This window comes from Copadichromis virginalis, linkage group LG3, assembly GCF_057382275.1.
Source record: "Copadichromis virginalis isolate Kocher_CV1m ecotype Utaka linkage group LG3, C_Virginalis_male_GT1.1, whole genome shotgun sequence".
NCBI classification, from domain to species: Eukaryota; Metazoa; Chordata; class Actinopteri; order Cichliformes; family Cichlidae; genus Copadichromis; species Copadichromis virginalis.
In genome coordinates this window covers 25,138,736-25,163,795 of record NC_140620.1, presented here as the reverse complement: position 1 = coordinate 25,163,795, position 25,060 = coordinate 25,138,736, and the positions used below count along the sequence as shown (strand labels likewise).

The 25,060-nt window shown below is 40.9% G+C and overlaps 3 protein-coding genes across 5 annotated transcripts; all 3 read right to left on the bottom strand.

Annotated features, from left to right (window-relative positions):
* Nucleotides 1-319: 319 nt before the first annotated feature.
* LOC146713622 (programmed cell death 1 ligand 1-like) lies at nt 320-5,480 on the bottom strand. The gene is made up of 7 exons (XM_085449325.1): nt 5,416-5,480; nt 3,572-3,702; nt 2,560-2,919; nt 1,873-1,950; nt 1,685-1,788; nt 1,328-1,608; nt 320-1,224 (listed from the first exon to the last, which is right to left on the bottom strand). The coding sequence occupies exons 2-6, from the start codon at nt 3,636-3,638 to the stop codon at nt 1,561-1,563; spliced, it is 657 nt and encodes a 218-aa protein (XP_085305451.1). The 5' UTR covers nt 3,639-3,702; nt 5,416-5,480; the 3' UTR covers nt 320-1,224; nt 1,328-1,560.
* A 3,267-nt stretch (nt 5,481-8,747) lies between these two features.
* Nucleotides 8,748-11,964, bottom strand: LOC146713621 (myelin-oligodendrocyte glycoprotein-like). Of its 3 annotated transcripts, none has more exons than XM_085449206.1 (5): nt 11,790-11,964; nt 10,655-11,032; nt 10,409-10,498; nt 10,215-10,321; nt 8,748-10,135 (listed from the first exon to the last, which is right to left on the bottom strand). In XM_085449206.1, the coding sequence occupies exons 1-5, from the start codon at nt 11,872-11,874 to the stop codon at nt 10,073-10,075; spliced, it is 723 nt and encodes a 240-aa protein (XP_085305332.1). In that variant the 5' UTR covers nt 11,875-11,964; the 3' UTR covers nt 8,748-10,072. The 3 variants fall into 3 exon arrangements, with proteins under 3 accessions (XP_085305332.1, XP_085305347.1, XP_085305339.1); XM_085449221.1 differs by having other exon boundaries at nt 8,748-10,132; XM_085449213.1 differs by having other exon boundaries at nt 10,215-10,318.
* A 309-nt stretch (nt 11,965-12,273) lies between these two features.
* Nucleotides 12,274-17,584, bottom strand: LOC146713620 (butyrophilin subfamily 3 member A1-like). The gene is made up of 6 exons (XM_085449365.1): nt 17,377-17,584; nt 15,203-15,580; nt 15,002-15,094; nt 14,824-14,921; nt 14,549-14,742; nt 12,274-13,962 (listed from the first exon to the last, which is right to left on the bottom strand). Exons 1-5 carry the CDS (start codon nt 17,468-17,470, stop codon nt 14,710-14,712), a joined length of 696 nt encoding a protein of 231 aa, XP_085305491.1. The 5' UTR covers nt 17,471-17,584; the 3' UTR covers nt 12,274-13,962; nt 14,549-14,709.
* Nucleotides 17,585-25,060: the final 7,476 nt, after the last annotated feature.

The following is a 25,060-nucleotide window of genomic DNA, read 5'->3' as shown; positions in this document are numbered from 1 at the left end:
TATGAGTTCTTTATGAGACTAGTTCATTCCTTTTCATGAGCAATCAGAGGGAACGCCTTCCTTATTCAGCAAGGAAAGTAAACGCTGAACAAACAGCGACAGCTCGTTCCTCTGGTCTTAGTAGATCTGTGCTCTCTTCCAGTCTAATCTTTCTGGAGTCAAAAAGGAATAAGACGACCACGCTGGGACCACAAATGTGTCACTATACAACTCAAATGTCCCAAAAAAAAGAAAGAATCGCAGGACAAACATGCAGCCTACCTGTGGCGTACATAACATAGCCCTATAATGATTTAAATATATTTGATCAAACGTGAAAAACATTCAGTTATAATTTATTCTATGACCATGTAAAACCATTACAGCTGTTAAACTCTGTCTTCACTGCTGTCTTATAACTATCATTCATAATAATCAGTATTAATTAAGCATTAACAGTTAGAACACAAAACAAAAGTGGCAGCTCAGGTGGATCACATGAGCTTTGATTTCAGTCTTACTGCCCACTCAAAGTGTTTCTAACTACAAATCAGATTTTGTCTTCATGCAACACTTTAATCTGAGCACTTTAGTTTCCTCACAATTTAGAATAACTAATGAACTCAAGAAGCACGTTTCTCAACCAGCAACCTTTTCGCTGTGAGGCAACAGTAGCTACTAACCACTAAATCAACACATGGACCATCATGCTGACCATTTACTGATTTTACGGTTTAGTAAAGAACATTTTGGGGAAAGAAAAAACAGTAAGATGAGCTCTCTTATTGTATTAAAATGAATATCCATATGCATATTACTTCAGCTGAATACGCCTGTAGTGCATTTAAATATCCCTGAAACACAACACATGTTCAAAAAATTCAAACACAGAACTTTCATTCAGTGCCACAACAAAAAGAGTTTGACTGCAAAAGAAACAGAAAATAAATAAAAACAATAAATGAATAAAATACAACAATAGTAGTAAAACACATGTAATGACATCACTGATGACACAACAAAGTTTATACAGACGAGCAAAAGCAAAAAAAGGCAACTTCACACATCAAAGATGAACAAAACAATAAATCAGTCTGAAGTCAGTCTGACAGCACAACATGTCCGTGTTTGTCTGCGTCAGACTTTCTTTTAGTTCCTGATGAAGGCGTTGAGAAAAATATGCAGCAAGAGCAGCGACAACCGAGGTGGAAATTATCAGCAAGAGGTTGACCCTGGACAGACCTGCTGATGTAAAATTAAAATAAAAAAACCAAACAGAAAAACAAGATTACCACAAAAACTCATACAAACATAAACGATGCAGAGACAAGTTGGACTGGTTTCTCACCGATTCTCACTGTTTCAACGTGCTGTTGCAGTTTGGAGGGTTCAGCTGCATCTCAGAGCTGCAAAGTTTTAGTGTAGATTAAATTTTAGAAGAGTCAATATGATGATCTCAGCTGGGCCTGACTGTCTCCCTGTGGTTGCAGGTTTGAACTCCCAACCTGACTGAAGATCCAGCAAAGATAAAAGAAAAAACCCTCAGTTTCATTAACACCAATGTTCCTTTGAGCAAGGCAGCTAGACTGGTAGTGGTTGTTTTTGTGTCTCATCATCCTCTGGATGCTTCTGTTGACAGAAGGAGGATAATGAGTCAGTCTGACGGCACAAGAAGCAACAACATGTTTGTTTCTTTCTTTCTTACAGTTCGATTCTGATGTTGGCAGGAAAAATGTACAGCAAGACCAGCAACAGCTATAACGATTATAAAAGCGATGACAGTGACGACCACAGGAACCCTGGATCGACCTGCAGAAATAGAAAAAAAACAACAAGGTCACCACAAAAACCCAAACAGGAATGATGCAGAGTAAAGTTGGACTGTTTTCTCACCATTTGCTGGAGTCGTGTCCTGATGATCTGGAGTTTGAAGCGACGTCTCTATCATCGAGGTTTTAGCAAAGTTTGGATCTAGAAAACCACAAAAATCAGTCGAGACATAATCAGTTGATAAAAATATAAGACGTAAGAAACAGAGTGGTGAAATGTCTTTAAATAAACTGAATGTCATTTAAAGTCAATAAAAAGGTTAACAGGACAACATGAATTTATTTTTAAATTATCGTCACATTTTAAGCAGTTCACACAGTGATGGCACAAACTTGCAGTCACACAACAACACGCTGCTCTTTTTCTTACAGATCAAACAGATCTTTGAGTCTTTGTACAGTTTGTTTACTGAAGATCCAAATAAACTCAAACTTGTGCCCAACTATTGTTTAATCATCAAAGACAAACACTGTAGAGTTGAAAGAAACCATTAAATGCCCCAAATTACCATCGCATTCAAGCACATGAAGATGAGTGGATGTAAACATCTGAACACAATATGTGGGTGCAAAGAAATTTAACCCTCAGTACAGCTGTGGAAACTATCAAAGAGACAAAACTCTTCTTTTTGTTAGATTGTTAACAAAAAGAAGGCAAGTGTTTGACACAATGTTAGATTTATAAATATATTCTTATCTCAGGTTCCAGACTAAGATCAGTGATCACATGTGTATAAATGAATTGTCTTACCAGAGACGGTGACTCTGCAGCTGTTGTAGCCGTGGCCATAACCTGTGTCCACCTCACACAGGTACAGACCCGAGTCCTCAGTCCTGAGTCTGGACAGCTGGAGTCTGATTCGTCCTTCTCTGAGGGCGTCTTTGTCACTCTGGACTCGTCCTGAAAACTTTTTGTCCTGATCCTCTGAGAACTCGACACCATCACGAAGATAATACAGAGTTGAGGGTTTCTGATCAGTTATCAGTCTACAGCGGATCTTCAGTGCTGAGATGGGCGTGTCTGGTTTGGTGGTGAACGTCCACTCCAGTGTGATGTTGTTGTTCTCCTCTGCCTGATAGGAGCTCTGTGTCACATCCACTACAAATGATCCTGTTGAGGAGACAGAGAGGAGCAGACACACTCACAACATCAGAAATTTCCAACATTTTGTGTCCAACGCACTAAATACATCCTCCTGCTTGGCAGCAACATCTTACAACATCCAGTGATCCACTGTCTCTCCTCTGCACATGTCTAAACCATCTCAGGTTTGCCTCTCTAACTTAATCTTCAAACCTGAGCCGTCCCTCAGACTCATTTCTGATCTTTTCCATTCTGATCACATCAAATGAAAATCTGAGCTTCTTCAGCTCTGCCTCCTGTTTCTTGTCAGCAACACCATCTCCAAACCATAAATCATAGGTTTTAACATTGGATTTGCATTTACTTCTTATACAGCACTTTTGTACTCGAACATTCACACTTTGATGGATGCATCGGAGAGCAACTCAAGGTTAATATCGTGTCCAAGAATATCTGGCATATTTTGCAGATTCTACTTCCGATTGATCGAGGACCTGCTCTACCTCCTGAGCTACAGCCAGCCCACCTGGAGAGCACAGAGGAACTTGGAATTTTAATATCCAGCTAAGTTTCATAATTTTCCATTGCTTGTCTCTGCATTTTGTTTGCTGATCGCTGCTCTCCTGAAGGAGTTTCTACCTGTTAAAATGGAGTTTTTCCTTCCAAAAAACATATTTACCTTTAACTGAACCCAAGTGGAGGATGAGAGTCGATAGTGGGACCATGAAGAAAGGCATGAAATCCATGATCACATCTTGTTAACAGTCTGTGAAGATCAAAAGCTGCTTCTTCCTCATTTTCACATTCAGGCTGCAGACGGAAAAAATAAATAAACAAAAACTGTTACGTTTCAAGACACAGACATGCTTCAAATTACATTACACTTTTATTTAACTGTATATTTGACTATTTTTGGGATAAAAAAATAAAAATAAAATAAAAAAAATAAAAACAGGTCCCCGACATGAAGATGGCCTCGTACTTCAGGAGGACGGGGCTGTTCATGGACGACATGAAACACGGGAACATTTCACTGAAGATCCTGAACGTGTCGGAGGAAGACAACGGCAGATACAGATGTTTCATCCCCAAGCTGCAGAGCAGAGTGAAAGCTGCTGTTGTTGAACTTGTAGTCTGCAGAGGTATGAAAATGCGCAGGAAAATCTGACGTGTATGGCAAACTTCACCGACGATATTTGGGGAGGAATAAACACACATCAGCCTTCGGCCATTTTGATGAACGCATACGCCCCCTAGAGCGCGCTAACTTTATTAACAGCCACACAAATGGAAACCACACATCAAACATAAATGAACCATTTGCCTGTCTCCATAATTGAGCATTTTCTCTTCTTATGTCAACATAGTCGGTGAGAAGATTTGTTTTGGTGATGTTTGTGGTTCTGATTTGTGTTTTTATTTTGTCCCCTGTCATAAACTTTCAGCCTCATTTTAATAACAGATTTTGACCGTTTTGTCTCTTAGATCCAACCTCAACGACAGAGACGCCGCTGCAAACTCCAGATTCCAACAAATGGTGTGAAAACAGTCCAACTCTTCTCTGCATCATCCACGTTTGGAGTTTTTGTTTTTGTGGTGACCTTCTTGTCTTTGAGATCAGATCGAGCTAGGGTCGCTGTGATCGTCACTGCCAATGCCTAATTATCAGTTAAAAGTGTAGTGGCAATTCCTTTACTTTTGAATGATCAAACGTCCCACAACTTAAAGTCCACAAGCCACTGCTGCACTGAGGTAATATTTCGTACGCAGGCAAAAGAAGTCCATTGTCCAAACCTTTTAGTTGAGAGTTTTGGTTTTGGTTTATTTATCCATCTTGGCAAGCAATAACAAGATCCTTCCTACTGCTTCTCCTGCTCTGGTAAAAAAAAAAACCATAGGCCCACCCCAATGCATGCTGGTCCTATACCAGTCTCTTTATTTATAGAAACAAAATGGCCCTACAGCTCTTACTGACTAACTTAACAAAATAACAACAAACAAAACAAATCATTTAAAACAAAATATTAACCGACAAATAAACCCCAAAATATAAATAAACTAACAACAAACTTTAGCTAATTTCAAAATAAAAATAAATAAATAAATAAAGAACAAATAGCTCCAACAAAAAGCTTGTACACGTTTAGTAAAGCAATCACTTTACAAAAACAACATTCGGTGAGCTGTAGTAACTGTCTTTCTCTCCTCTGACAAACACACGGCTCTCATAAACCTGACATGCTCACAGACCTGCTCGGTGAATCATCGCCATCGTGTCTGTTATAAACAAACCTCTAAACTGAGAGCAGTCGCTTCACAAGGTCAAAACCTGTCTGACAATCTTCTCGTTTTAAGCTTCTTCCGGTTTTAAAGTAACTCACTGACAGCTGTCACACTGTTAGTGACGGACAACACAGCACAGCTGATAATAGTCAATTCAGTTTATTCACATCCGCCAGTTTTTCATTAAAATTCACTGTAATCTGCACTAACACGCAGCTAAAGCTGGACACGTCGGCTTACCTTGTACAGGAGTCCAGACGGACAAAGCCGAGAACAGGAGAAAAGTCCGGAGTGAGAAAAAGGAAGAGTCCTTAAAGTAGAAGTTGTTCAGTAGTGATGTGACGTTCTGTATCGAGGCTTCGGAGCGTGTGTCGAGTAATGGAGGGGGCGTTTCCGCGATGCGCGTATCGAGGCTTGCTTCATTTATGGGAGGAGCTGAAAATGATGACGTCCGAAGCCTCGCTGCCCGGCTGTACCACGTGACTGGTTCATGAAGTGGTTCGAACTTTGCCGCGAGATATGACAGCGATATAAACCCTCAGACTTCATTCAAAATGTGGGTGTTTGATGGAGAGTTGCGGTTAGTGAGAGTTTGGAGACAGTTTGGAGGTTTATGAGAGTGAGGAGAGAAAGTCAGTGCCTCAGTGTGTAGCTGTCCATACCTCAACGTTACAAAAGCACAACCACTGTCCACACCCCAACCACACCTCACCTCACAGTAAAGGATCATTTCCATTTTAAGCATTTCCAAATAATCATTTTCCATACTGCCACTATAAATATACACAGTATACTGCCATCACTACAATATACATGTTTTACACACTCCTTTTGTTGTTGACATTTACAGGCTGTGTGCAAAATGCCACACTCTTCAAATTCATGCCAGCTATTATTTTTACGTCCAGTAGGTGTCCTGCTAGAGCAAATGAAGCTTCATGAAGCTTCGCGTTGGGGTGAACCAATTGGATGAAAAGTTTCAGTGCTTCATGGGGCTTCATCTGCCCATCACTATTGTTCAGAGACATGATCGATGATTAAAAATTCCGTTTTCTGACTGAAGCGAGTTTTTTTTTTTCTTTCTTTTTGGAAATCTGTAGTCTGATCAGTTCCTGCCTGCTTCGCTCTGAATGAATGAATGAGCCGTGAGGATCACCCTTTTTATATACGTAACAGTCTCCGCCTACTGCAATCTGGGTGGGGTTAACTGAGCCCTGGAGTGTTATGAAGTCCCATGACGTGACGACGTTAACGGAAATCTCAATGTGACGTTTGCGTGCCGGTGTTGTGCCAAAAAGTGATTGTCTGCCAGAAACTGATTGCCGTCCGCGGGAGCGCGCGCAGCTGCTTAAAGCTGCAGCGCCCGGATTACTTGCGTTGCCAGCTACTTCCGTGCAACTGATATAACGTGGAGGGGAAAAAACCCAAACACATTTATGCCTTCGCTATTAGGCAAAGGTATGCATTTATGGAGCTTTAACGTTTCTTGTAACCGAATTATGGCGCTTATCAGAAGGTTGCTTTCAGTGTGTAGCGCAGTCACGAATGACTACACGCATCACGATGGAATAATTAATGCCCACAGGTTTAGTATGTCTACTCTCGTTGTTCATATTTGTTATAAGACTGTCGAATAGTGGTTAAAACAATAAAGACCTATTGTGCCAGTATCACCATGACTCTTTCTTGTTTGTTCAGAATAACGACTGAGAACATGGCATTGTAGCGCTACAAAAAAGTGATTGTGGCCTATAACTCGTCACTGAAACAATATTTCGGCTTCAAACTTGTTGGATATATTCCAGAAGGGTTACATGTGATATATTATATCCCAAACACTCTCCAAGAACTGCTGAATAACTTGTACAGGAACAATAAAACTGACAATATGCCATTTTCAAGCTGCCAAAAAGTGATTGTGGCCTATATCTTGTCACCGAAACAATATTTCTGCTTCAAACTTGGCGGATGTCATTTAGAAGGGTCATATGTCAAATATTACATCTCAAACAGTCCCTTAGAACTGCTGGATAACCTGTAAAGGAACATTAACATTGATAATATGCCATTTTCAGCCTGCCAAAAAGTGATTGTGGCCTATATCTTGTCACTGAAACAATGTTTCTGCTTCAAACTTGGTGGATGTCATTCAGAAGGGTCCTATGTGACATATTATATCTCAAACACTCTCCAAGAACTGCTGAAAAACTTTTAAAATAACATTAATACCGATAATATGTCATTTTCAACCTGCCAAAAAGTGATTGTGGCCTATATCTTGTTAATGAAATACTATTTCTGCTTCAAACTTGCTGCATGTCATTCTGAAGGGTCCTATGTGACATATTATATCTCAAACAGTCCCTTAGAACTGCTGAATAACCATTAAGGGAACGATAAAACTGACCTGCCAAAAAGTGATTGCCGCCTATATCTTGTCACTGAAACAATATTTCTGCTTCAAACGTGTTGGGTATCATCCAAAAGGATGATATGTGGCACATCATATCCCAAACAGTCTCTAAGAAATGCTGAATAACTTTTAAAGGATCATTAATACCCATAATATGCCATTTTAAGCCTGCCAAAAAGTGATTGCCACCTAAATCTTGTCACTGAAACAATGTTTCTGCTTCAAAATTTTTGGATATCATCCAGAAGGGTTACATGTGACATATTATATCCCAAACACTCTCCAAGAGCTGCTGAATAACTTTTAAAAGAACATTAATACCAATAATATGTCATTTTCAACCTGTGCATAAAACGTCAAATTTCAAAAATACAGCACTTATTAATTGAAACGAAAACCAAACCAATTTAAGAAGAAACCACCAGTTAAAATAAACTAACAAATAGACCAGAAACAGGGGGTATAGCGGAAGCTCAACACCAGTAAACCAAGGTCGTCAGGTTTCAGGTATTGGAAACATGGAAACATTTCACAGTAATAATTATATTCTGATTAAACCTCACTGATTTAATTTTGACTCTTTTTTTTATTATATTCTGATTAAATTTAAGGATAATTAATTATTACCAGAATCAAATAGAGCTGAGCTCTGCTGTGTCACTCTAAACATAATAAGGCTGTTAAGTCCTTTCACACTGTCTCAGATGCAGTGAGACGTAAGCCCAGAGCCTATGAAACTGTTGTGCGTCCTTTGGAGGAGCAGCTGCGATCACTGTGTTCCTCTGACATCTCGTTCCCTTTAATCATTGAAAACATGTTACTGTAAAACATTAACAATTATAAACCTGTATCTGCCCACATCTAAAGAAGAGCTCTGAATGTCCTTCATAAATAGTAATAATAACTTGATTTATAGAGAACCTTTCAAAACTCAGAGTTAACACTTAAAAAGTGCTTCACAGTTCAAATAAAAGCCTCACATTGAAGATTAATGTGTTAAGAACACACAGACACAGTCACATGATCAGTCACATGATCAGTCACCGACAGACATCACTAACCTATAAAATGAGTTTTCAGCAGTGCTGTTAAACAAATCAGTGAAATGAGAGTGAGTGTGATGAAGAGCTGAAGAGGAAACAGACGGCAGACACAGTGATGACGAACTGTTGCTCATTTATTTGATTTTGTCATCATGTTCACAGAATACTGATGTTATTCAAGAACATGGAACAACAACAGTAAACTCTGTGGGTCATTTTAATTTCTATGAAACAAAACAGTCACATTTTTAAACAGTTCATTTGGTTCAACTGTTTTGAAAATGTCATCAAATGCAAACAGGAAACGACACATGACAACAATAAATAAATAACTTATACAAACTAATTAAATTAATGGGACGAGGTATTAGCTGTTAAAACAAGAAAACACACAAATTGTAACAAAATGTCAAGAAGAGGCTTGAAAATCAAAGAATCCAAGAAACTCTTTCAGGTCAGTATTTAAATGTTTTTATTCTCGTGATGAAGCTTAAGCTTGTTTCATCACACACTCATCTGTCTGTGAGCTAAACACTCACTTTGACTTAAAGGCAGTGAAAGTCACAAAGTCACAAGTCAGACTATAAGGTTACATATAAGGTTACAGTCTGAACATCGAGTCCCAACCAGCAGGAAGTTTCACAGTAAATGTAATAAATTAGTTGTAGCTTTAAAAATCTAGAGTATAAATCAGCTTTTTTTTCTTTTTATAAAGTGCAGCAGTTACTTAAAGTGTTCAGCTTCAGTTTCTCTGAGACATTAAAGATGGTAGACAAAGTCTACAAACATGTGAAGTAAGAAAAACAGTCAGAACTCAAACTGTACTAACAAAGTTTGCATTCATACAGTGAGGTCAGTAAAACAAAGGAGTGCAGGAGAGTTTCCATCACAGCGTTCAGGTGATGTTTTATTTTCATTTTTCCACATTATCTGTGTCACAAACGTCCATATTCATGGAAATTTCCATAATGCTATGAAAAATCTTCCAGCCCTGCTGAGGTTTGAGAATGATTCATGTCAGTCCAGCACAGTGATGATCAGGGAGGATTTAAACCCTTTAATTTGTCCATTAGAGACACTTTGAGGTCTCACTGAAAGATTTAGGTTCACCTTAACCAGTGAGGTAAAGACTAAATAAATATTCATTAAACACGCTGACAGTGAGGCAGAGGAGTGTTTCTTCTCCAGGCTGAACTTCAGTTTTGTATTGAAGGAGGAAATCCATCAGTTTCACTGCTTGATGTTTCCAAACAGATCAGAGTCTGACAGCAGCAACTCTGCCTGAAAACTTCTGTAAGAAATATTTCCTGTTTACATCCATTCAAATCAGGCTCACATCCTTTTGTAGGAGTGACCTTATGATGATCTCAGTGCTGCTGGGCCCGAGTGTCTCCCTGTGGATGCTGGTTTGAATCCCCAATCTGACTGAACATCTACACTTCTAGACTTGCAGTGGTTGTTTTTGTGGTTGTTTTTGTGTCTCATCGTCCTTTTGATGCTTCTGCTGAAAGAAGTTGAATAATAAGTCAGTCTAACAGCACAAGAAGGAAAAACATGTTTGTGTTTGTTTGTTTGTTTCTTACTTTTAGTTTCTGAAAAATGCGAGAGAAATATGCAGCAAAACCAGCGAGAGTCAAAACTAATAATAAGGTGACCACAGCGACGACCACAGGGACCCTGGATCGACCTGCTGATGTAGAAAAGACAAGAAGGTCACCACAAATGCACAAAACCCCAAACAGGGATGATGCAGAGAAGAGTTGGACTGTGTTCTCACCATTTGTTGGAGTCGTGTCCTGAGGATCTGGAGTTGGGAAGTTTCTGGGATGTAGTGGTGCCATTGTTGAGGTTTTTGCAACATTTGGATCTAAAAGATGCAAAAAAAGAAAGAGTAGAGTTATAATCTGCTAGTAAAATTGAGACAAAAATTTTCTAACGGTACAGAAAAAACACACAAAACAAGTATCAGAGTGTTTGAATTTTAGTTTGGAACTGCAAACATCAACAAAACAAATCTTCTCACCGACTACAAGTTCAACAACAGCAGCTTTCACTCTGCTCTGCAGCTTGGGGATGAAACATCTGTATCTGCCGTTGTCTTCCTCCGACACGTTCAGGATCTTCAGTGAAATGTTCCCGTGTTTCATGTCGTCCATGAACAGCTCCGTCCTCCTGAAGTACGAGGCCATCTTCATGTCGGGGACCTCCTTCCTGTCCCTGTACAGGTGAACGTACTCCACTCGGCTCAGCCGGTCCGACGGGTCGGGCTTCAGGTCGGGTTTGGACCACTCCACCGTCAGACCCTGGACATCGAACATGGGCGCCAGTTGACACGGCAGGATGACATCATCACCCGGAGCAGCAATGATTGGAAGATTTGAACCAATCACCACAACCTCACCTGGAAACAGATGGAAAATTAAACATTGTGAACTCTCACAGACCGAAGACTTGAAGATCATTAACAGCCCCGTGAGCCTCTGTGCAGTTATTGTCATAGTTTTCTGCACTTTCTAAATTTTCAAATGAAAAAACTGTACAGCTATTCTCAACATTAAAGTTATAAGTTAATAATAGGTAAAAAGTAGAGATAAAAGACCTTAAAGTGGAATAACTCAAGTCAAATCCATCAGTAGTTTCTTAGTCATCCAGCTCATGACAGTGTTTAAACTACCAGGAGCTCAGATTTTGCAGCATAGCTGAGAATATTTACACTCTGGACCAACTAACTATGAATACTTCACATAATAAATCACGACATAATCCCCTCCCATTAAGTACATAAGGTGCTATTGGAAGTTAAATGTATCTATAATACTGCATTTGCTTGGTATCGTGTCAGAGTTTGCAGCTTTGCTGAGAATAGTTTAACTGCAAAGTCTTCCTTAAATATGAAAATGCACACATCGCAACCATCGCTTCCGATAACATTTGACTACGATCACACGTCATATGTGTGAAGATACGGTCGCTGAACTGAACAGAAAAAGGTCATTATCAGTGTCTGCCTATGGATCGTCACACACTCACTGACGGCTGCCATCAGCGCCGCATATAAAAGACAAAGTTCTAACAGTGAATTCAGTTTGATCCAAATTTCAAAAAGTTACATTTTAGCTTTAAGCTGAAAGCAGAGTTTAAGTAAAACATCGGTTTACCTTGAACAGGTGCGATTAAGAAAGCCGAGCACAAGATTAAAGTCCAGAGTGGAAAAGTGTAAGAAGACGAGCTGAGCCGGGACATAACAACAAGTGCAGAGACTGACGGGGCGACTCGGACTTCCTCCGCTCCTAAACGTGACTGCTGAGTGGCTGTCAGGGAGACGCTCTTATTAAAACGTCATGCGTAATTTTTTCCATGAAGGGCGTGTCAAACGGTCGTCATGACAACAAAACAAGTCCCACAGCTCCGGTTTGCTCTGTGACTAGACGAGTGACTGACGCTGTGTTGTAATCACCAGTGAAGTAGCAGTGTCTAGAAATTAACTGTGATGTCATTCTAAATGTTGTTTGAACATTCTCATATTTTATTAGGAAGTAAAATGTAAGAGAAACAGAAAAACACGAGATTATAAGATACCAAAGCAATGTAAGTAAGTAAGTAAAGTTTATTTATTAAGCACTTTTCACAGAAAGGCGGTCACAAAGCGCTGTACACAAATATTAAAACGTAATAGTGGTAAACTATTCCACAGACTTGGTGCAACAGACTGAAAGGCTCTGTCCCCTTTTTGTCTTCAGTCCTGTGCGGGGAACAACCAGCAGACTCTGAGTCTGTGAGCGAAGATGACGAGCAGCAGGAGCTGTGTATTTTTTTATTTTTTATTTTTTTTTTACTAAACTGTAAAAGTGTTTAAAAATTCTTCACATAGCACACATCTGAGGGATGGTGCTGTTACATTGTTCACGGAAAATCAAAGCAAGATGCCAACAGGTAATAAGAAGGAAAACACACTGACGAATGTTAAAAAACTCAAATGACCTGAAAGAAGATCAGCAGCATGATACAATTCAGAGAGCAGATACACAACCAGGTAACCAGGTTAAAGCTCCCTCAGATTGTTGTAGCAATCTTTTGGTGGTGAGCACCTAAAATCAAACAAGTTAAGGATTATATGTCGCTTCAAATTCATTCAGCTGTCTACCGTCAGCCCGAGCCATGACTCAGTTATTCACATTGACGCATTTTTTAATCTCTCAGTCTACAAAAATACTTATATATTGTTTACCCAATACTGAATATAACGCTGTATTGTCAAATTTGTGTTGTCGTTTTTACGTATGCATATTAGTGTGGATTTTGGCGTATCATAAGAGGGACATGGGGGAGGCATGGGTCAGGAAGGACACTTGGCATTATTTCAGCACGTTGTTGAAAGTTGTCAGAGCGTTTGTCCCACAGGTTGGACGTCAGTTAGAAGAGGAAACGAAGGGAGATCCAAGGAGTTTATGGTGGAAGCTGAGGAAAGAAGAATATTTCATAGAGTTCAGATAAGAGCTGAGAAAGGCTCTGGGTGGTAGGGAAGAGTTATCAGATGACTGGGAAAAATAGAGCCGTAGTGCTGAGCGAAACTCTGGACAGAGGAAAGAAGACACTGAAAGTTTGCTGTGGTATGAGGAAGTATGATAAAATATTCAGAGAAAGAGGTTAGATAAGAAAAAGTGGGAAAGCCAGGCAGATGGAAAAAGCAGAGTGTAGCACTGATAGGCAAAGAGAGAGGGGGTAAAGGAAAAGGCTGATAGAGGGCTGTATAAGAAAATGATAGATTATATTACAGATATTTGGCATCCAGACTGGAGCAGACAGGGATCGAACCACCAACCTTTCAACTAGTAGGTTCAAAAATAAATGTAATAAATTAGCCATTCCTTTTAACCTTAAACCCAGTCACTACAGAATATCTTTTAAATACAAGTGTGGTTAAATGAAGGAACCACTGTATCAGTGCACATACATTTGACAAAGTGCTGGAGTTAATTAACACAGTGCAGGAGGTCTTTCTGTACTTCAAGTACTCAACTCACAGTTCAGTTTCACTGAGACATTAAAGATGGTAGAACAAACAAAAGAAAACATGTGAAGTAAGAAAAACAATCAGATCTGATCAAATGAACTACCAAAGACTCCGTTTCCACAATACAGTCAATAAAACAAAAGACGTCTCTACATGAACTCCATAAATCCAGTTGTTGTCACTTGAAAGCTGCTGATGCTTTTGAAATCTTCAGGATATTCACATGCTGTGATCTGCAGTGGACGCTGGGATCATCCTGGACAACCTTCCAAACCAGCGGGTGATGCACATCAGCCAGCACTTGATCACAACTAAAGCTGGAAAATAAGTAATTAAATAAATAAATAAATCAAATGCTATTAGCTACTGGAGCTACATAATGATAATAATACATGTTAAAGATATCTTGAAACCAGCTGATCGTTCTGCATTTAACAATTTCCAGTAACTCTAAAAATAATTCCAATAAAACTAAGTATAATGGTTTAACTGTAACCTGACATTTCAAACTGGTGAGGGAGGGGTTTTTGCACTGACCAGAGCTCTTTATGATCACCAGGAAGCACATTTGGAATTTATTTTTAACCTTGAATAAACCCTTCAGTGTTTTCCACAGTGAGATAGTTTAACCAACGTGAGTCGATGTGGGAAACAATCACACTTTGGAAACAAAATTACCTCACAGGTCACATTTAAATCCAAGAACCATTGCTTCATTGCATCCCAACCCACTTACATTCAAAACTTCTCTGTTATTCATTTGATCTTAATATAAAATTAGTTTAGTGTTAAGGTTTCCTAAGAGTACAAGGCTTTATTTTAGATTTGTTTTTAGGCTCTATAAGTGTACTTCACACAGCTGTTCAGGTGAGGCGTCAAGATTCAAACCCCAGTCAGACTCACATCCTTTTGTAGGAGTGACCTTATGATGATCTCAGTGCTGCTGGACCTGAGTGTCTCTCTGTGGCTGCTGGTTTGAATTCCCAACCTGACTGAAGATCCAGGGAAGATAAAGCTCTAACGCTCTCAGCTCCATTAACACCAGCGTTCTTAACAATGCCAGGTTATCTTTGCGTCTCATCATCCTCTGGTTGCTTCTGTTGAAAGAAGGTGAAAAATTAGCCAATCTGATGACAAAGAATCAACAACAAGTTTGTGTCTGTTTCTTTCTTTCTTACATTTACACGGTCAGAGAAACATGGAGTGAAAGCAGCGACAGCCACAACTGATATAAAGGCAAAGATAACGACGACCATAGAGACCCTGGACCGACCTGCTGATGTATGAAAACGTTTTACTAAAAATATCTCTCAAATGGAAATGATGCAGACGAAAGTTGGACTGTTGGACTCTCACTATTTCTTGGAGTCGTGTCCTGAGGATTTGGAGTTTGGAGGATTTGGGGATGCAGTGGGCTGTCTGTCGTCAGGTTTTTAGTATTGTTTGGATCTAAAAAACAAAACAAAAAACACCTCAAAAACCAGCAGAGTCGAAATCTGTTTGTGAAACTTGCCTGAAAAGTTGGAAATGAGTTAAAAACAAAACAAATCTTCTCACCGACTACAAGTTCAACAACAGCAGCTTTCACTCTGCTCTGCAGCTTGGGGATGAAACATCTGTATCTGCCGTTGTCTTCCTCCGACACGTTCAGGATCTTCAGTGAAATGTTCCCGTGTTTCATGTCGTCCATGAACAGCTCCGTCCTCCTGAAGTACGAGGCCATCTTCATGTCGGGGACCTCCTTCCTGTCCCTGTACAGGTGAACGTACTCCACTCGGCTCAGCCGGTCCGACGGGTCGGGCTTCAGGTCGGGTTTGGACCACTCCACCGTCAGACCCTGGACATCGAACGTGGGCTCCAGGTGACACGGCAGGATGACATCATCACCCGGAGCAGCGATGATTGGAAGATTTGAACCAATCACCAGAACCTCACCTGGAAATATGGAAAATCAAACCTCCCGAACTCCCACAGACCCCTGTGGAGTTACACACTGACGACCTGAACAGTTTGAGTTTTTTTTTTACAAAAACTTTTTTTTCATTTAAAAAAAAGTTTTATTTTCCCAAAAACTTAGTGAAGAGATTCAGTTCAATTCCGTTTTATATATTTTTGCTAAAATTACAAAAATTGTCCGTTCAAAGTGCTCTATACTGTAAGATAAAGATCCTACAGTATTTCTGGAAAAACACTAACAATCCGATTCTTCTAATGGGCAATCAGTTGGCGGCAGTGGAATGAAAAAACTCCTTTTAACGAGATGAAACCTCCTCCAGAACCAGCCTCAGGGAGATGCAGCCATCTGCTGTGAGTGGTTAGTATTTGTTTCACTTTTTAACCTGTTATATCGCAGGTCTGTGCAGTAAGAGCGGATACAGGGCTTTGACGGATCTCTCTGTGGTGCTAATCATTTGTTGAAATGGAAAATAGCAGCTGCTGCCTGTGGATGAGACACATGCAGTGTCAGCAGATTTAATAAAGCAGTCAGCTTGTTGTCCTTCTAGCTCACTATTAATTTTTAATGTCAAGAGGAAATACAGAGAACAGCTGCTTCTGGGAGAAACTTCAACATACTGATATCATCAGAGCATAAATGATGACTTAAGTCACTGAAACATCAGGAGGTGCTGAATAATTAACCTCACAACCAGGAAGAGATGAAGAACGGTCACAAACCTCTCTGACCAGCTACAGGTTGGTCTTTTACAAATCAGATCAGACAGATTATTATCAGATTATCTGAACCTTTGATCTCCACTTCAGCGTCTGGGGATTTTCTTGGGGTTTTTCAGATTTAATCTTGGAGTCATTTATAATAAATAAATATACATTTTCTAAATCTAAACCTATTTTTTTGCTCTTAAAAAGAAAATAAAAGAGTTCTGAGTCAAATATATCTCACAGAAAAGCTAAAAAGCTATTAAGACTTTGTAATTCTGCTCCTATGTGAATATTTTCCTAATAATAAACCAGCTTTCATCGTTCCGACGTGTCCTTTTGTCCTGTTCTTCTGTGTTTAACCCTAGAACACTATCGCTATAAATAGTAACACGATCACTAATGCCGGGTGATTTTTACCCGATATAATATAACCAATGAAAAGTAATCGAATATATCAAAATATGACAACACATGACAAATTAGAGTGGTCTTCTTTTACTTTCAACTGTGCCATGTCTAACAAAATGAAAAATAAAACTCCTAAAACAAAATAATGACTCTGGAAAGCTGGTCTTTGGTCCACCCATTCCTGGGACATTTGAGACTTCTCTGGTGAAGGCACAGGCTCCTCGACACGCAAACAGCTGCAGGGGTGAGAAATCATGTAAATGTATTTTCTCGGGTGTAAATCACCCAGCGATAGTGTTCTAGGGTTAAGCATCTATCGGTTGCTAGACAACCATAATAGACCTCAACACAAAGACGGGACGCTCATATTTTCAGATACGATTTGATTTTTAATGTTCGATTATTTAACGTTTCTTCACATTAAGTCTACATAAACGCGCAAACGTGAGAGGAAAGACGCTCATTACGAGTGCAGAACTTAGCGGTGAATCATCAAGCCTACTCTCAGTGTAACTCACTGATAGCTGTCATCACTTTCATTAACACACAGTAAAGCAGCAAATTAGAATTCGGCGCATTAAAGTTCCCACAAATGTAACAGTTACGGCGCCGATCCAAACACACACGGATGCTGAGGTGGTTTAATAAATGGATCCGTTTACCTTGAGCGGGACTCCTGACAATGAAGCACAGCATAAAAGCCCAGAGAGTAACAATGAAAGAGGCTTTCTTTGAGTCTGAGCAGCAGGTACACATAATAGATGATAACAAATATAGAGCCGCTGTCTGAGTGAAATGACGATTCTTCTTCTTCTTCTTCTTTTATTTCTTTTCGTTTGTCTTTTTCTGTAAAGCTAGAGTCGGCTTTTCTTCTGCATACTCGCTCAATGACTACTTGTCACAGTCAAGCAGTTTGACATTATGGTGGTGGGGGTGGGGAGATTCATGCGCATTGCGATTTGATTGGTTAAACTCTTTACTAAAATAACTAAAGCTTTACTACTTCACTTCACAGGTCTTTGTCTCCGTGTTTCGAGTTTTATAGCATAATTCAATAGAGATTTCTACAGAAATTCATTACTTGACTATTACTTTTTTCAGTTACAGTTGCCGTACAAACTGTGGTTCCGCGTCATTTCGGTAATTTGGCTCTTTCTCTACTTGGTGTAGGGAAAACAAATGTCTCCATCAGGCAGAAAGTACCGCCAGGTGCCCTGATGTAAATTACACCGGTGACTTGTAATACTGAGTTTTCATGGATTACATTCATGTTGCACAAACCGAAAACATGCTCCATCCTTACTGATGCAATCTTACTTATTGCAGAGTAAATGTAGAAATTGACCTCTTTGTCATGTTATCTGTTGCCACGGATCTGACAGTGTTTGCACCATCCTCTAATTCAGCGAGCTCTTTAGAAAGACTCATTCTTTCACAAGACAGAAAGAAAAGGCAGACTGCCTGGTGGTTTTTTTACGAAGGTCACAGAGTCAGCTGCAACATCTCCCTCTGCGTATCTGTACATCTCTGAACTACTGGGAAACGCTGGCAGATGTGACACGATTTTCAGTGCGTGTCACAGTGTGAAAAGGGGTCATACAGTGAGCATACAGTAAAAGCAGCCTGACAGTAGCGGTTTTAGATACGAGCGACACGGGCGGTTGCCCGGGGCGGCATCGTGGTGGGGGGCGGCATCACGGGCATCGGCAAAAAAAAACCCAAACAAAAAAAATGCTCGTAGCCTTCTCATGCTGCCCCGACATCAGCCAGCGCATATTGGGAATGGCATAGGCACCGATCGGTTTTCTATCGCCAATTTGCTGGGAGTAAGGGCGCCCTCCGTTAGCGAGGTGCGCCTGCTGCTTGCGGCACAGGGAGGAGAGGGCGGGGCTGCGGGGGATTCTCTGGCTGGCTGGAAAATAAAAACAAAACAAAAAACACGAAAACACCAGACATCATGATACAGACTTATAATTTGCAGCGATGTTTTTTCGAAACGTGAAAAGTGAGCGCGAGAGTCCTCGGTGCGCCTGCTCGCTGCTGAAGTCAAAGTAAACTTTATTGTCATCTCCGCTACATACAGTCCAGTATGTAGAGAGACGAGACGACGAGGCTCCAGTTACAGCAGTGCAAGTAAACAAACAATGTATATAAGAAGAGTAAGAAAATAATATACACTTTAGGACTCGGGGTAAAGGGATCAATAACAATTTCAACTTTATAATTTACAGTTTGATGATTTAAAGTCTCACACACAACCCGTCGAAGGGGGAGGGGGCCCTGCTGCTTCCAAATAGAGCACATTTCATTCATAATGATGTAAATCCAAGTCCATTATTTATTCATGATTTGAATCCTGGGTTGTGTGAAATCCCAGAAATAAACCCTAAAGTGAATCTGTGAACTAAGGTGTAGGTCTGTTAGGTTATGTTGTGGCGATCCTCGAGTTGGGGGATTTGTGTTCATACTGAGTGCAAAATTAAAACCAATGGAAGATGGACAAGGAAAGTTCAAAGCCATCAGGTGCTCAGTTTACAAAAAAAGAGGAGGAGAGGAAGAGGGAGTGTTCGCCCAGGGCGCCAAACAGGCTAGGACCGCCAATGCAGCCTGACACACAATTTTGTCACTGCGCTATTTCAAAACACCAGTTTGCATTATTACTAAATCTAACCCTGTTGGTCCCGTTACCTTTAACCCATGCGTTTTGTTTTTCTTAAGGAGGCATTGCAGTTGTTGCGACACACTCACAGGCTCATTGTGCCATCAACTGTTGGGTTCAGATGATTAATCAGCCTTTTTGTTTCATCATTTCATCATGAGTTTGACATTTTGAATGCTTCTATTTACATAAACCTGTCCAGTGATATTTTAACATGATTTCAGTCTGTTTCGAGTTTAAAATGCATATCTATGCATATTAAGTAACAGACTGATAGCTGAGGATCATTACACAGCAGGGATTTATTTAAATGCCGGTAAAATTGAATTGGTCATATGTTCATTCTTTAGACTGTAGGTTTGCCCAGTGTAACTTCCTGTTGTCAGGAATAGCGAGCACTGTGGTCAGTGAATGCTGGAACAGCTGGATAATACAATGATACATTGTTTCTGTACTGCATTTTATTTCACATATTGTCTGCATCCTTTATCCTTTGTGGCACTTTGGGAAGCAGGTGGAAAATGTGATGAAATCTTTTCTAAATTTAGTCGTTATTTCATTTGTTTCCCATCTATTTAACACCTGTTACCTTTGACTTGTAACAGCTATGTTGTGATTTCTAATGAACTGAGTAGATGGTTTGATGCCCAGCAGGAGTGACTAATATTTTCCTGCCTATAACAAGTGAATATAAAGTCCTCGTGGGAGAACATTGTCAGCACAACGCCTGGGCTTAGCTGTTTTTTTATGACCAGCAGCATAGTTCCGGAGAACTGCCCATGTGTGTCCAATTTCCTGCTCAGTTCTCTTCTCAATAACAGGAGTGCTCTGTTCATGTTATTCCTTTGGTTTTTTGGGGAAGTTACAACCAAAAGCACTTTTTATTCCATGCATCAATACAGCAAACATTTGCCACTGAATCATTAGAAGACCATTAAAATTTGCAGACACCGAACACCATGTTACAAAGTCGGTATGACAATGTCAATGATTTATACTAAAGTTAAGCTATGCTAAAGAGAAATTTGACACATTTATTTTGTGATTAAAAGTCAAAGATGATCTGACGTGTCACCCTCTGCTGCTTAGGGAACAAAATGCAGGAAAGCCCCATGAGAGATTCTTCGAAGAGTCCCAGTGAACCATTAAACTCATCTAAGCCCTGCAGCAGTAAAACTCTGTGTGAACAAGTCCAGGAAGGGCCTGCTGGGACTTGCACATGAGATTACATATTCTGGTAACTGTTAACCATACAGTCGAGCTTATATTCCTGTAACTATGATCTGATGAACCAATGACAACATAAAACAAATAAAAAGCTTTTATGAGCAAATTTTTGAAGCTGTAAACACAAAATCTGACATTTCCTCTTTTATAACCCCAGTAAATAATAAAATGATAGTTACTGGCAGTGATCTGGTCTATATATCTGTTTCTCTATTGAAACATTTTTCCAACTCTTACCCATCACTGTATGCTTGGGTTGAATGGCCTGCTTTGTTATTTCATAGATGAAAACTCTTTTTTTTTGGTCTGCACTCATCTAACTTACTGAATCAATTCATCAAAGAAGTGTGATAAACTATTGTTTTTGGTCCCAACACTCATTTCTTCTGTTTGCCACTAAAATTCGCACTGATTTCGGAAAAAAATGCATTCAGATTTTCAGCTCCTTCCTCTTGGAATCAGTGGCAAAATCACCTTAAAGGAACTTAATGTCATTTTAAATGACTTAGTGCTGTCAGGGCTCTGTGTGCGGGCAGGCGGAGATGGGGATCCAAATGCAGGACTCGGAAAACGGAATGCAACTCAAAACCTCAGCTTTATTGCTGGCAAGAAAACAAAACATGAAGTGAGGACTGAACACTGAGACCAAAAAACACACAGGCATAATCTGATGGTACGACGCAACACTGGGTTGAGGACAACACAGGGCTAATGTGGTAATCAGGGAATGGGTAACAGAAGGGAGACACAGCTGGGGGAGATCAGGGCTAACGAGACGGGAGAGCTAAGCTGCACACTCTAACATAAGACAAAGGTCGTGTCCAAATTCATGGGCTGCATCCTCCTGAGGACCCGGCCTTCGCGGTCTACGTTGGCCGGGTCCTCAGAAGGTCGGGTAGGCCGGAAGTAAACGGCAGTTTACTTCTTTTTTTTTTTTTTAACTTATTTTTACTTACTTTTTTTTTTTACTTATTTTTTGCTCTGGTTTACATCCCAAAATCCTCTAGTCTTATAGTATACGACAGCGGATCACTTGTAAACATCGGTGCCAAGGTTGCACATCTAATCTTGGACACTTTTAAACCCGACCCTTCCTGGTCGCCAGAGATTCTACGCGGCGCGGAGAACAACGAAGGCTGGGCCGCTCATCCGAGGCGCAGAACAAAGAAGGGAAATGCGCTGGCATTAGGAATGAGACAGCAGGCGCATCGCGCACCACTGCCCAGTATCCTACTGGCCAATGTACAATCCATGGAGAACAAGCTCGATGACCTAAGAGCAAGGGTCACCTTCCAACGTGACATGAGGGACTGCAACATTCTGTGCTTCACGGAGACATGGCTGACCCCCACCGTGCCGGATCAGGCCGTAACTCCGTCGGATTCATTCTTTGTGCTCCGCGCGGACAGAACGGCAGAGTCAAACAAAACCAAAGGTGGAGGAGTGTGTTTCATGGTAAACAGAAAGTGGTGTGATGCCAGGAGCATTTCTACTCTTTCCAGCGGCTGCTCGCCACATCTGGAGTTCCTGAGCATTAAGTGCTGCCCTTTCTATCTGCCCCGTGAGTTCACCTCAGTCATCGCCACAGTGATCTACATCCCACCCCAAGCGAACACAGGTATGGCTTTGTCCGAATTACATGATGTGCTGAGCTCGCTTCAAAACAAGGACCCTGGCGCAGCCCTCATCGTAGCAGGAGACTTTAACAAAGCGAACCTCAGACAAGTCATGCCAAACTTCTACCAGCATGTTTCGTGTTGTTATGGTTCAAAATATTGGGGATGGAGACAAGAGAAAAAACCACAATAACAACACTGGTCCGGCCGGGTTAAGTCAAACGATGATTTTAATGATCACACACGTGGGAGATGGACACTGTATGCAGACAGCCTCTGATCTCAAAATGGTGGAGCATTGCTCAAACTTTTATAGCCTCTGGTGCCCCCACCTTATCATAAAAAGCCTAAACATTCACATGCTTTCTCTCACACAGCGCCTAAGCTACGACCTTGGCTCCCTGTCTCTCTGCTCCTGCTGAAATGGGGCAGACAACTCCAGTATATTCTGTTCTCTTCTAATCAGACAAATAAGACAATAACTTTCTGCGAACAGTATTTCTTATAACTCAGCAGTATAATGCATCATAAAACAATATCATTCATTCACAACAAGTCAGCAGTTTAATGTAATGCAAATTAGTTTAACTAATGCAATAGTTATCAGCTTCTTCTAATTCAGGAGAATAATGCCAACTAAAACTACATAATAATTCACAATCTTTAATTAGGGGTCTAACATGGCATAAAATAATATTATAATCTAACAGTGTCCAACGAGAGGGGATCGTATTTTGGATCACTGCTACACGCCATACAAGCAGGGCTACAAAGCTGTCTCTCACCCTGCTTTTGGGAAGTCTGACCACAACGCCATCTTCCTCATTCCCCAGCAGTGTTGGTCAAGTTACTTGAAAAAAGTAATCAGTAACTAATTACTGATTACCTCCCCAAAAAAGTAATCCCGTTACTTTACTGATTACTTATTTTCAAAAGTAATTAATTACTTAGTTACTTAGTTACTTTTTAAAAACACGATTTACAACCTGAAGAGGTGATAAAGCGATAGATCTTTCAGCCCAATTCTACTTTTTCTACATAATCCATCATACAAAATGTAATCAAATGGAAAAGTCTCTTTTTTTTAACTTGTTTTATCAGTTTTAATCTTTTAACTTTATGCATCAAGCAAAAATTTAATTATATGCAACATTCTCTGACTTGAATAAATTAGTTTAACATTTAAACCTATTTTCTGCACATTCCAGCACATAAAATAAAATATTTTTTGTGTTTACACTCAGTCTTTCAAATAGATGCAAGTAAAACACAGCAGAAAATAAATAAAGTCAAAGACTCAGCAGTCCTGTTGCTCTATTTTCACCTGTGAAGCAGGACTACGGTAGGCGGAGGTTTACCCTGGTGCAGGTGTGCCGCGGTCAGTTGAAGAATCCGCGAGTTTCTCTGGGAATTTCCCATTACGTCGTTGCGCACTCGGTGCTTGCTTGGAAGTTTAGGGGTTTTTTTCGCTGTAAAAAGAAGTTTTCTTCCCACGCACAACGGACGCTAATGTTTTGTCACTTTTTATGGAATCAAACTCAAAGTAAGGTCAGTACTTCCACGCTTTAAACGCTGCACGCTCATACTCTCTCCCACAATCGATATGTGATCCATTGTTGATCTGCACACAGCTGTTGTCACTAACGGCGCACTCGCTTACGCCACTGTCGTGAGACATTCTCGCAAAAAAATCACGGTTTTAGTAAAGCAGTAACGCAGCGTTACTACGGGAAAGTAACGGTAATCTAATTACCGTTTTTGCAATAGTAATCCCTTACTTTACTCGTTACTTGAAAAAAGTAATCAGATTACAGTAACGCATTACAAGTAACGCCTTACTGCCCATCTCTGTTCCCCAGTATAAACAAAACATGCGGAGGGAAGACGTGACCACGAGGGAGGTTAAACGGTGGACTGCCCAATCAGAAGCTACGCTACAGGACGCACTCAACGACGTCGACTGGGACATGTTCAGAGCATGCGCAGTCGACATCAACGAGTTTACGGAAGTAGCAGTATGCTTCGTCAATATGCTAGCCGAGGAGATTATCCCCACTGTGAGAGTCACCACATTCCCAAACCAGAAACCGTGGGTGGACAGATCGATCCGCACTGCAGTAAACGCCAGGACCGCCTCCTACAACGCGGGTCTCGCCACTGGCGATATGAGCGCCTACAAAGCGGCCTCATACGGGGTGCGGCGCGCGGTGAGAGATGCCAAACGCCAGTACCGGGAACGTGTAGAGTCCCGCTTCCACCAGGGCGACACACGGAGCATGTGGCACGGACTACGCACCGTCATCAGCGAGAGACCGGTGACCAGCATCGCGGAGCATGACGTCCGAGCGGCACTGAGGAGAGTGAACACAAGAAAAGCGGCGGGGCCAGACGGCATCACCGGCCATCTGCTGCGCTGCTGTGCTGACCAGCTAGCAGGTGTGTTCACTTACATCTTCAACGAGTCCCTGGCGAAGTCTGTGGTCCCCGCATGCTTCAAAAGATCCAACATCATCCCTGTGCCCCAGAACAGCAAACCCTCATCCCTGAACGATTACCGGCCAGTTGCACTGACCTCGGTAGTAATGAAGGTGTTTGAGAGGCTGCTGAAAAACATCATCTCCTCCTCCATCCCAGACACCACAGATCCGCTGCAGTTCGCCTACAGATCCAACAGATCCACAGAGGATGCCATCGCCCACGTCCTGCACACCACTCTCAGCCACGTCGACAAGAAACAGGGTAACTATGTGCGAATGCTGTTTGTTGATTACAGTTCAGTGTTTAACACAATAGTGCCCTGCAGACTGTTCACAAAGCTCAGGGATCTGGGACTTAACAGCCGTC

Bases quoted from the DNA above. Each gene is read 5' to 3' on its own strand.
- LOC146713622 (XM_085449325.1), bottom strand. From the start codon at position 3,638: ATGGATTTCATGCCTTTCTTCATGGTCCCACTATCGACTCTCATCCTC. The intron at 2,920-3,571 runs GTAAATATGTTT...TCTCCTCAACAG, and splicing joins CCACTTGGGTTCAGTTAAAG to GATCATTTGTAGTGGATGTG. The intron at 1,951-2,559 runs GTAAGACAATTC...GTGGTTTTCTAG, and splicing joins CTGCAGAGTCACCGTCTCTG to ATCCAAACTTTGCTAAAACC.
- LOC146713621 (XM_085449206.1), bottom strand. From the start codon at position 11,874: ATGTCCCGGCTCAGCTCGTCTTCTTACACTTTTCCACTCTGGACTTTA. The intron at 10,499-10,654 runs GTGAGAAGATTT...TGCATCTTTTAG, and splicing joins TGTTGTTGAACTTGTAGTCG to ATCCAAATGTTGCAAAAACC. The intron at 10,136-10,214 runs GTAAGAAACAAA...AACTTCTTTCAG, and splicing joins GCATTTTTCAGAAACTAAAA to CAGAAGCATCAAAAGGACGA.
- LOC146713620 (XM_085449365.1), bottom strand. From the start codon at position 17,470: ATGTGTACCTGCTGCTCAGACTCAAAGAAAGCCTCTTTCATTGTTACT. The intron at 15,581-17,376 runs GTAAACGGATCC...CCATATTTCCAG, and splicing joins TGTCAGGAGTCCCGCTCAAG to GTGAGGTTCTGGTGATTGGT. The intron at 14,743-14,823 runs GTAAGAAAGAAA...TTCTTTCAACAG, and splicing joins GTTTCTCTGACCGTGTAAAT to AAGCAACCAGAGGATGATGA.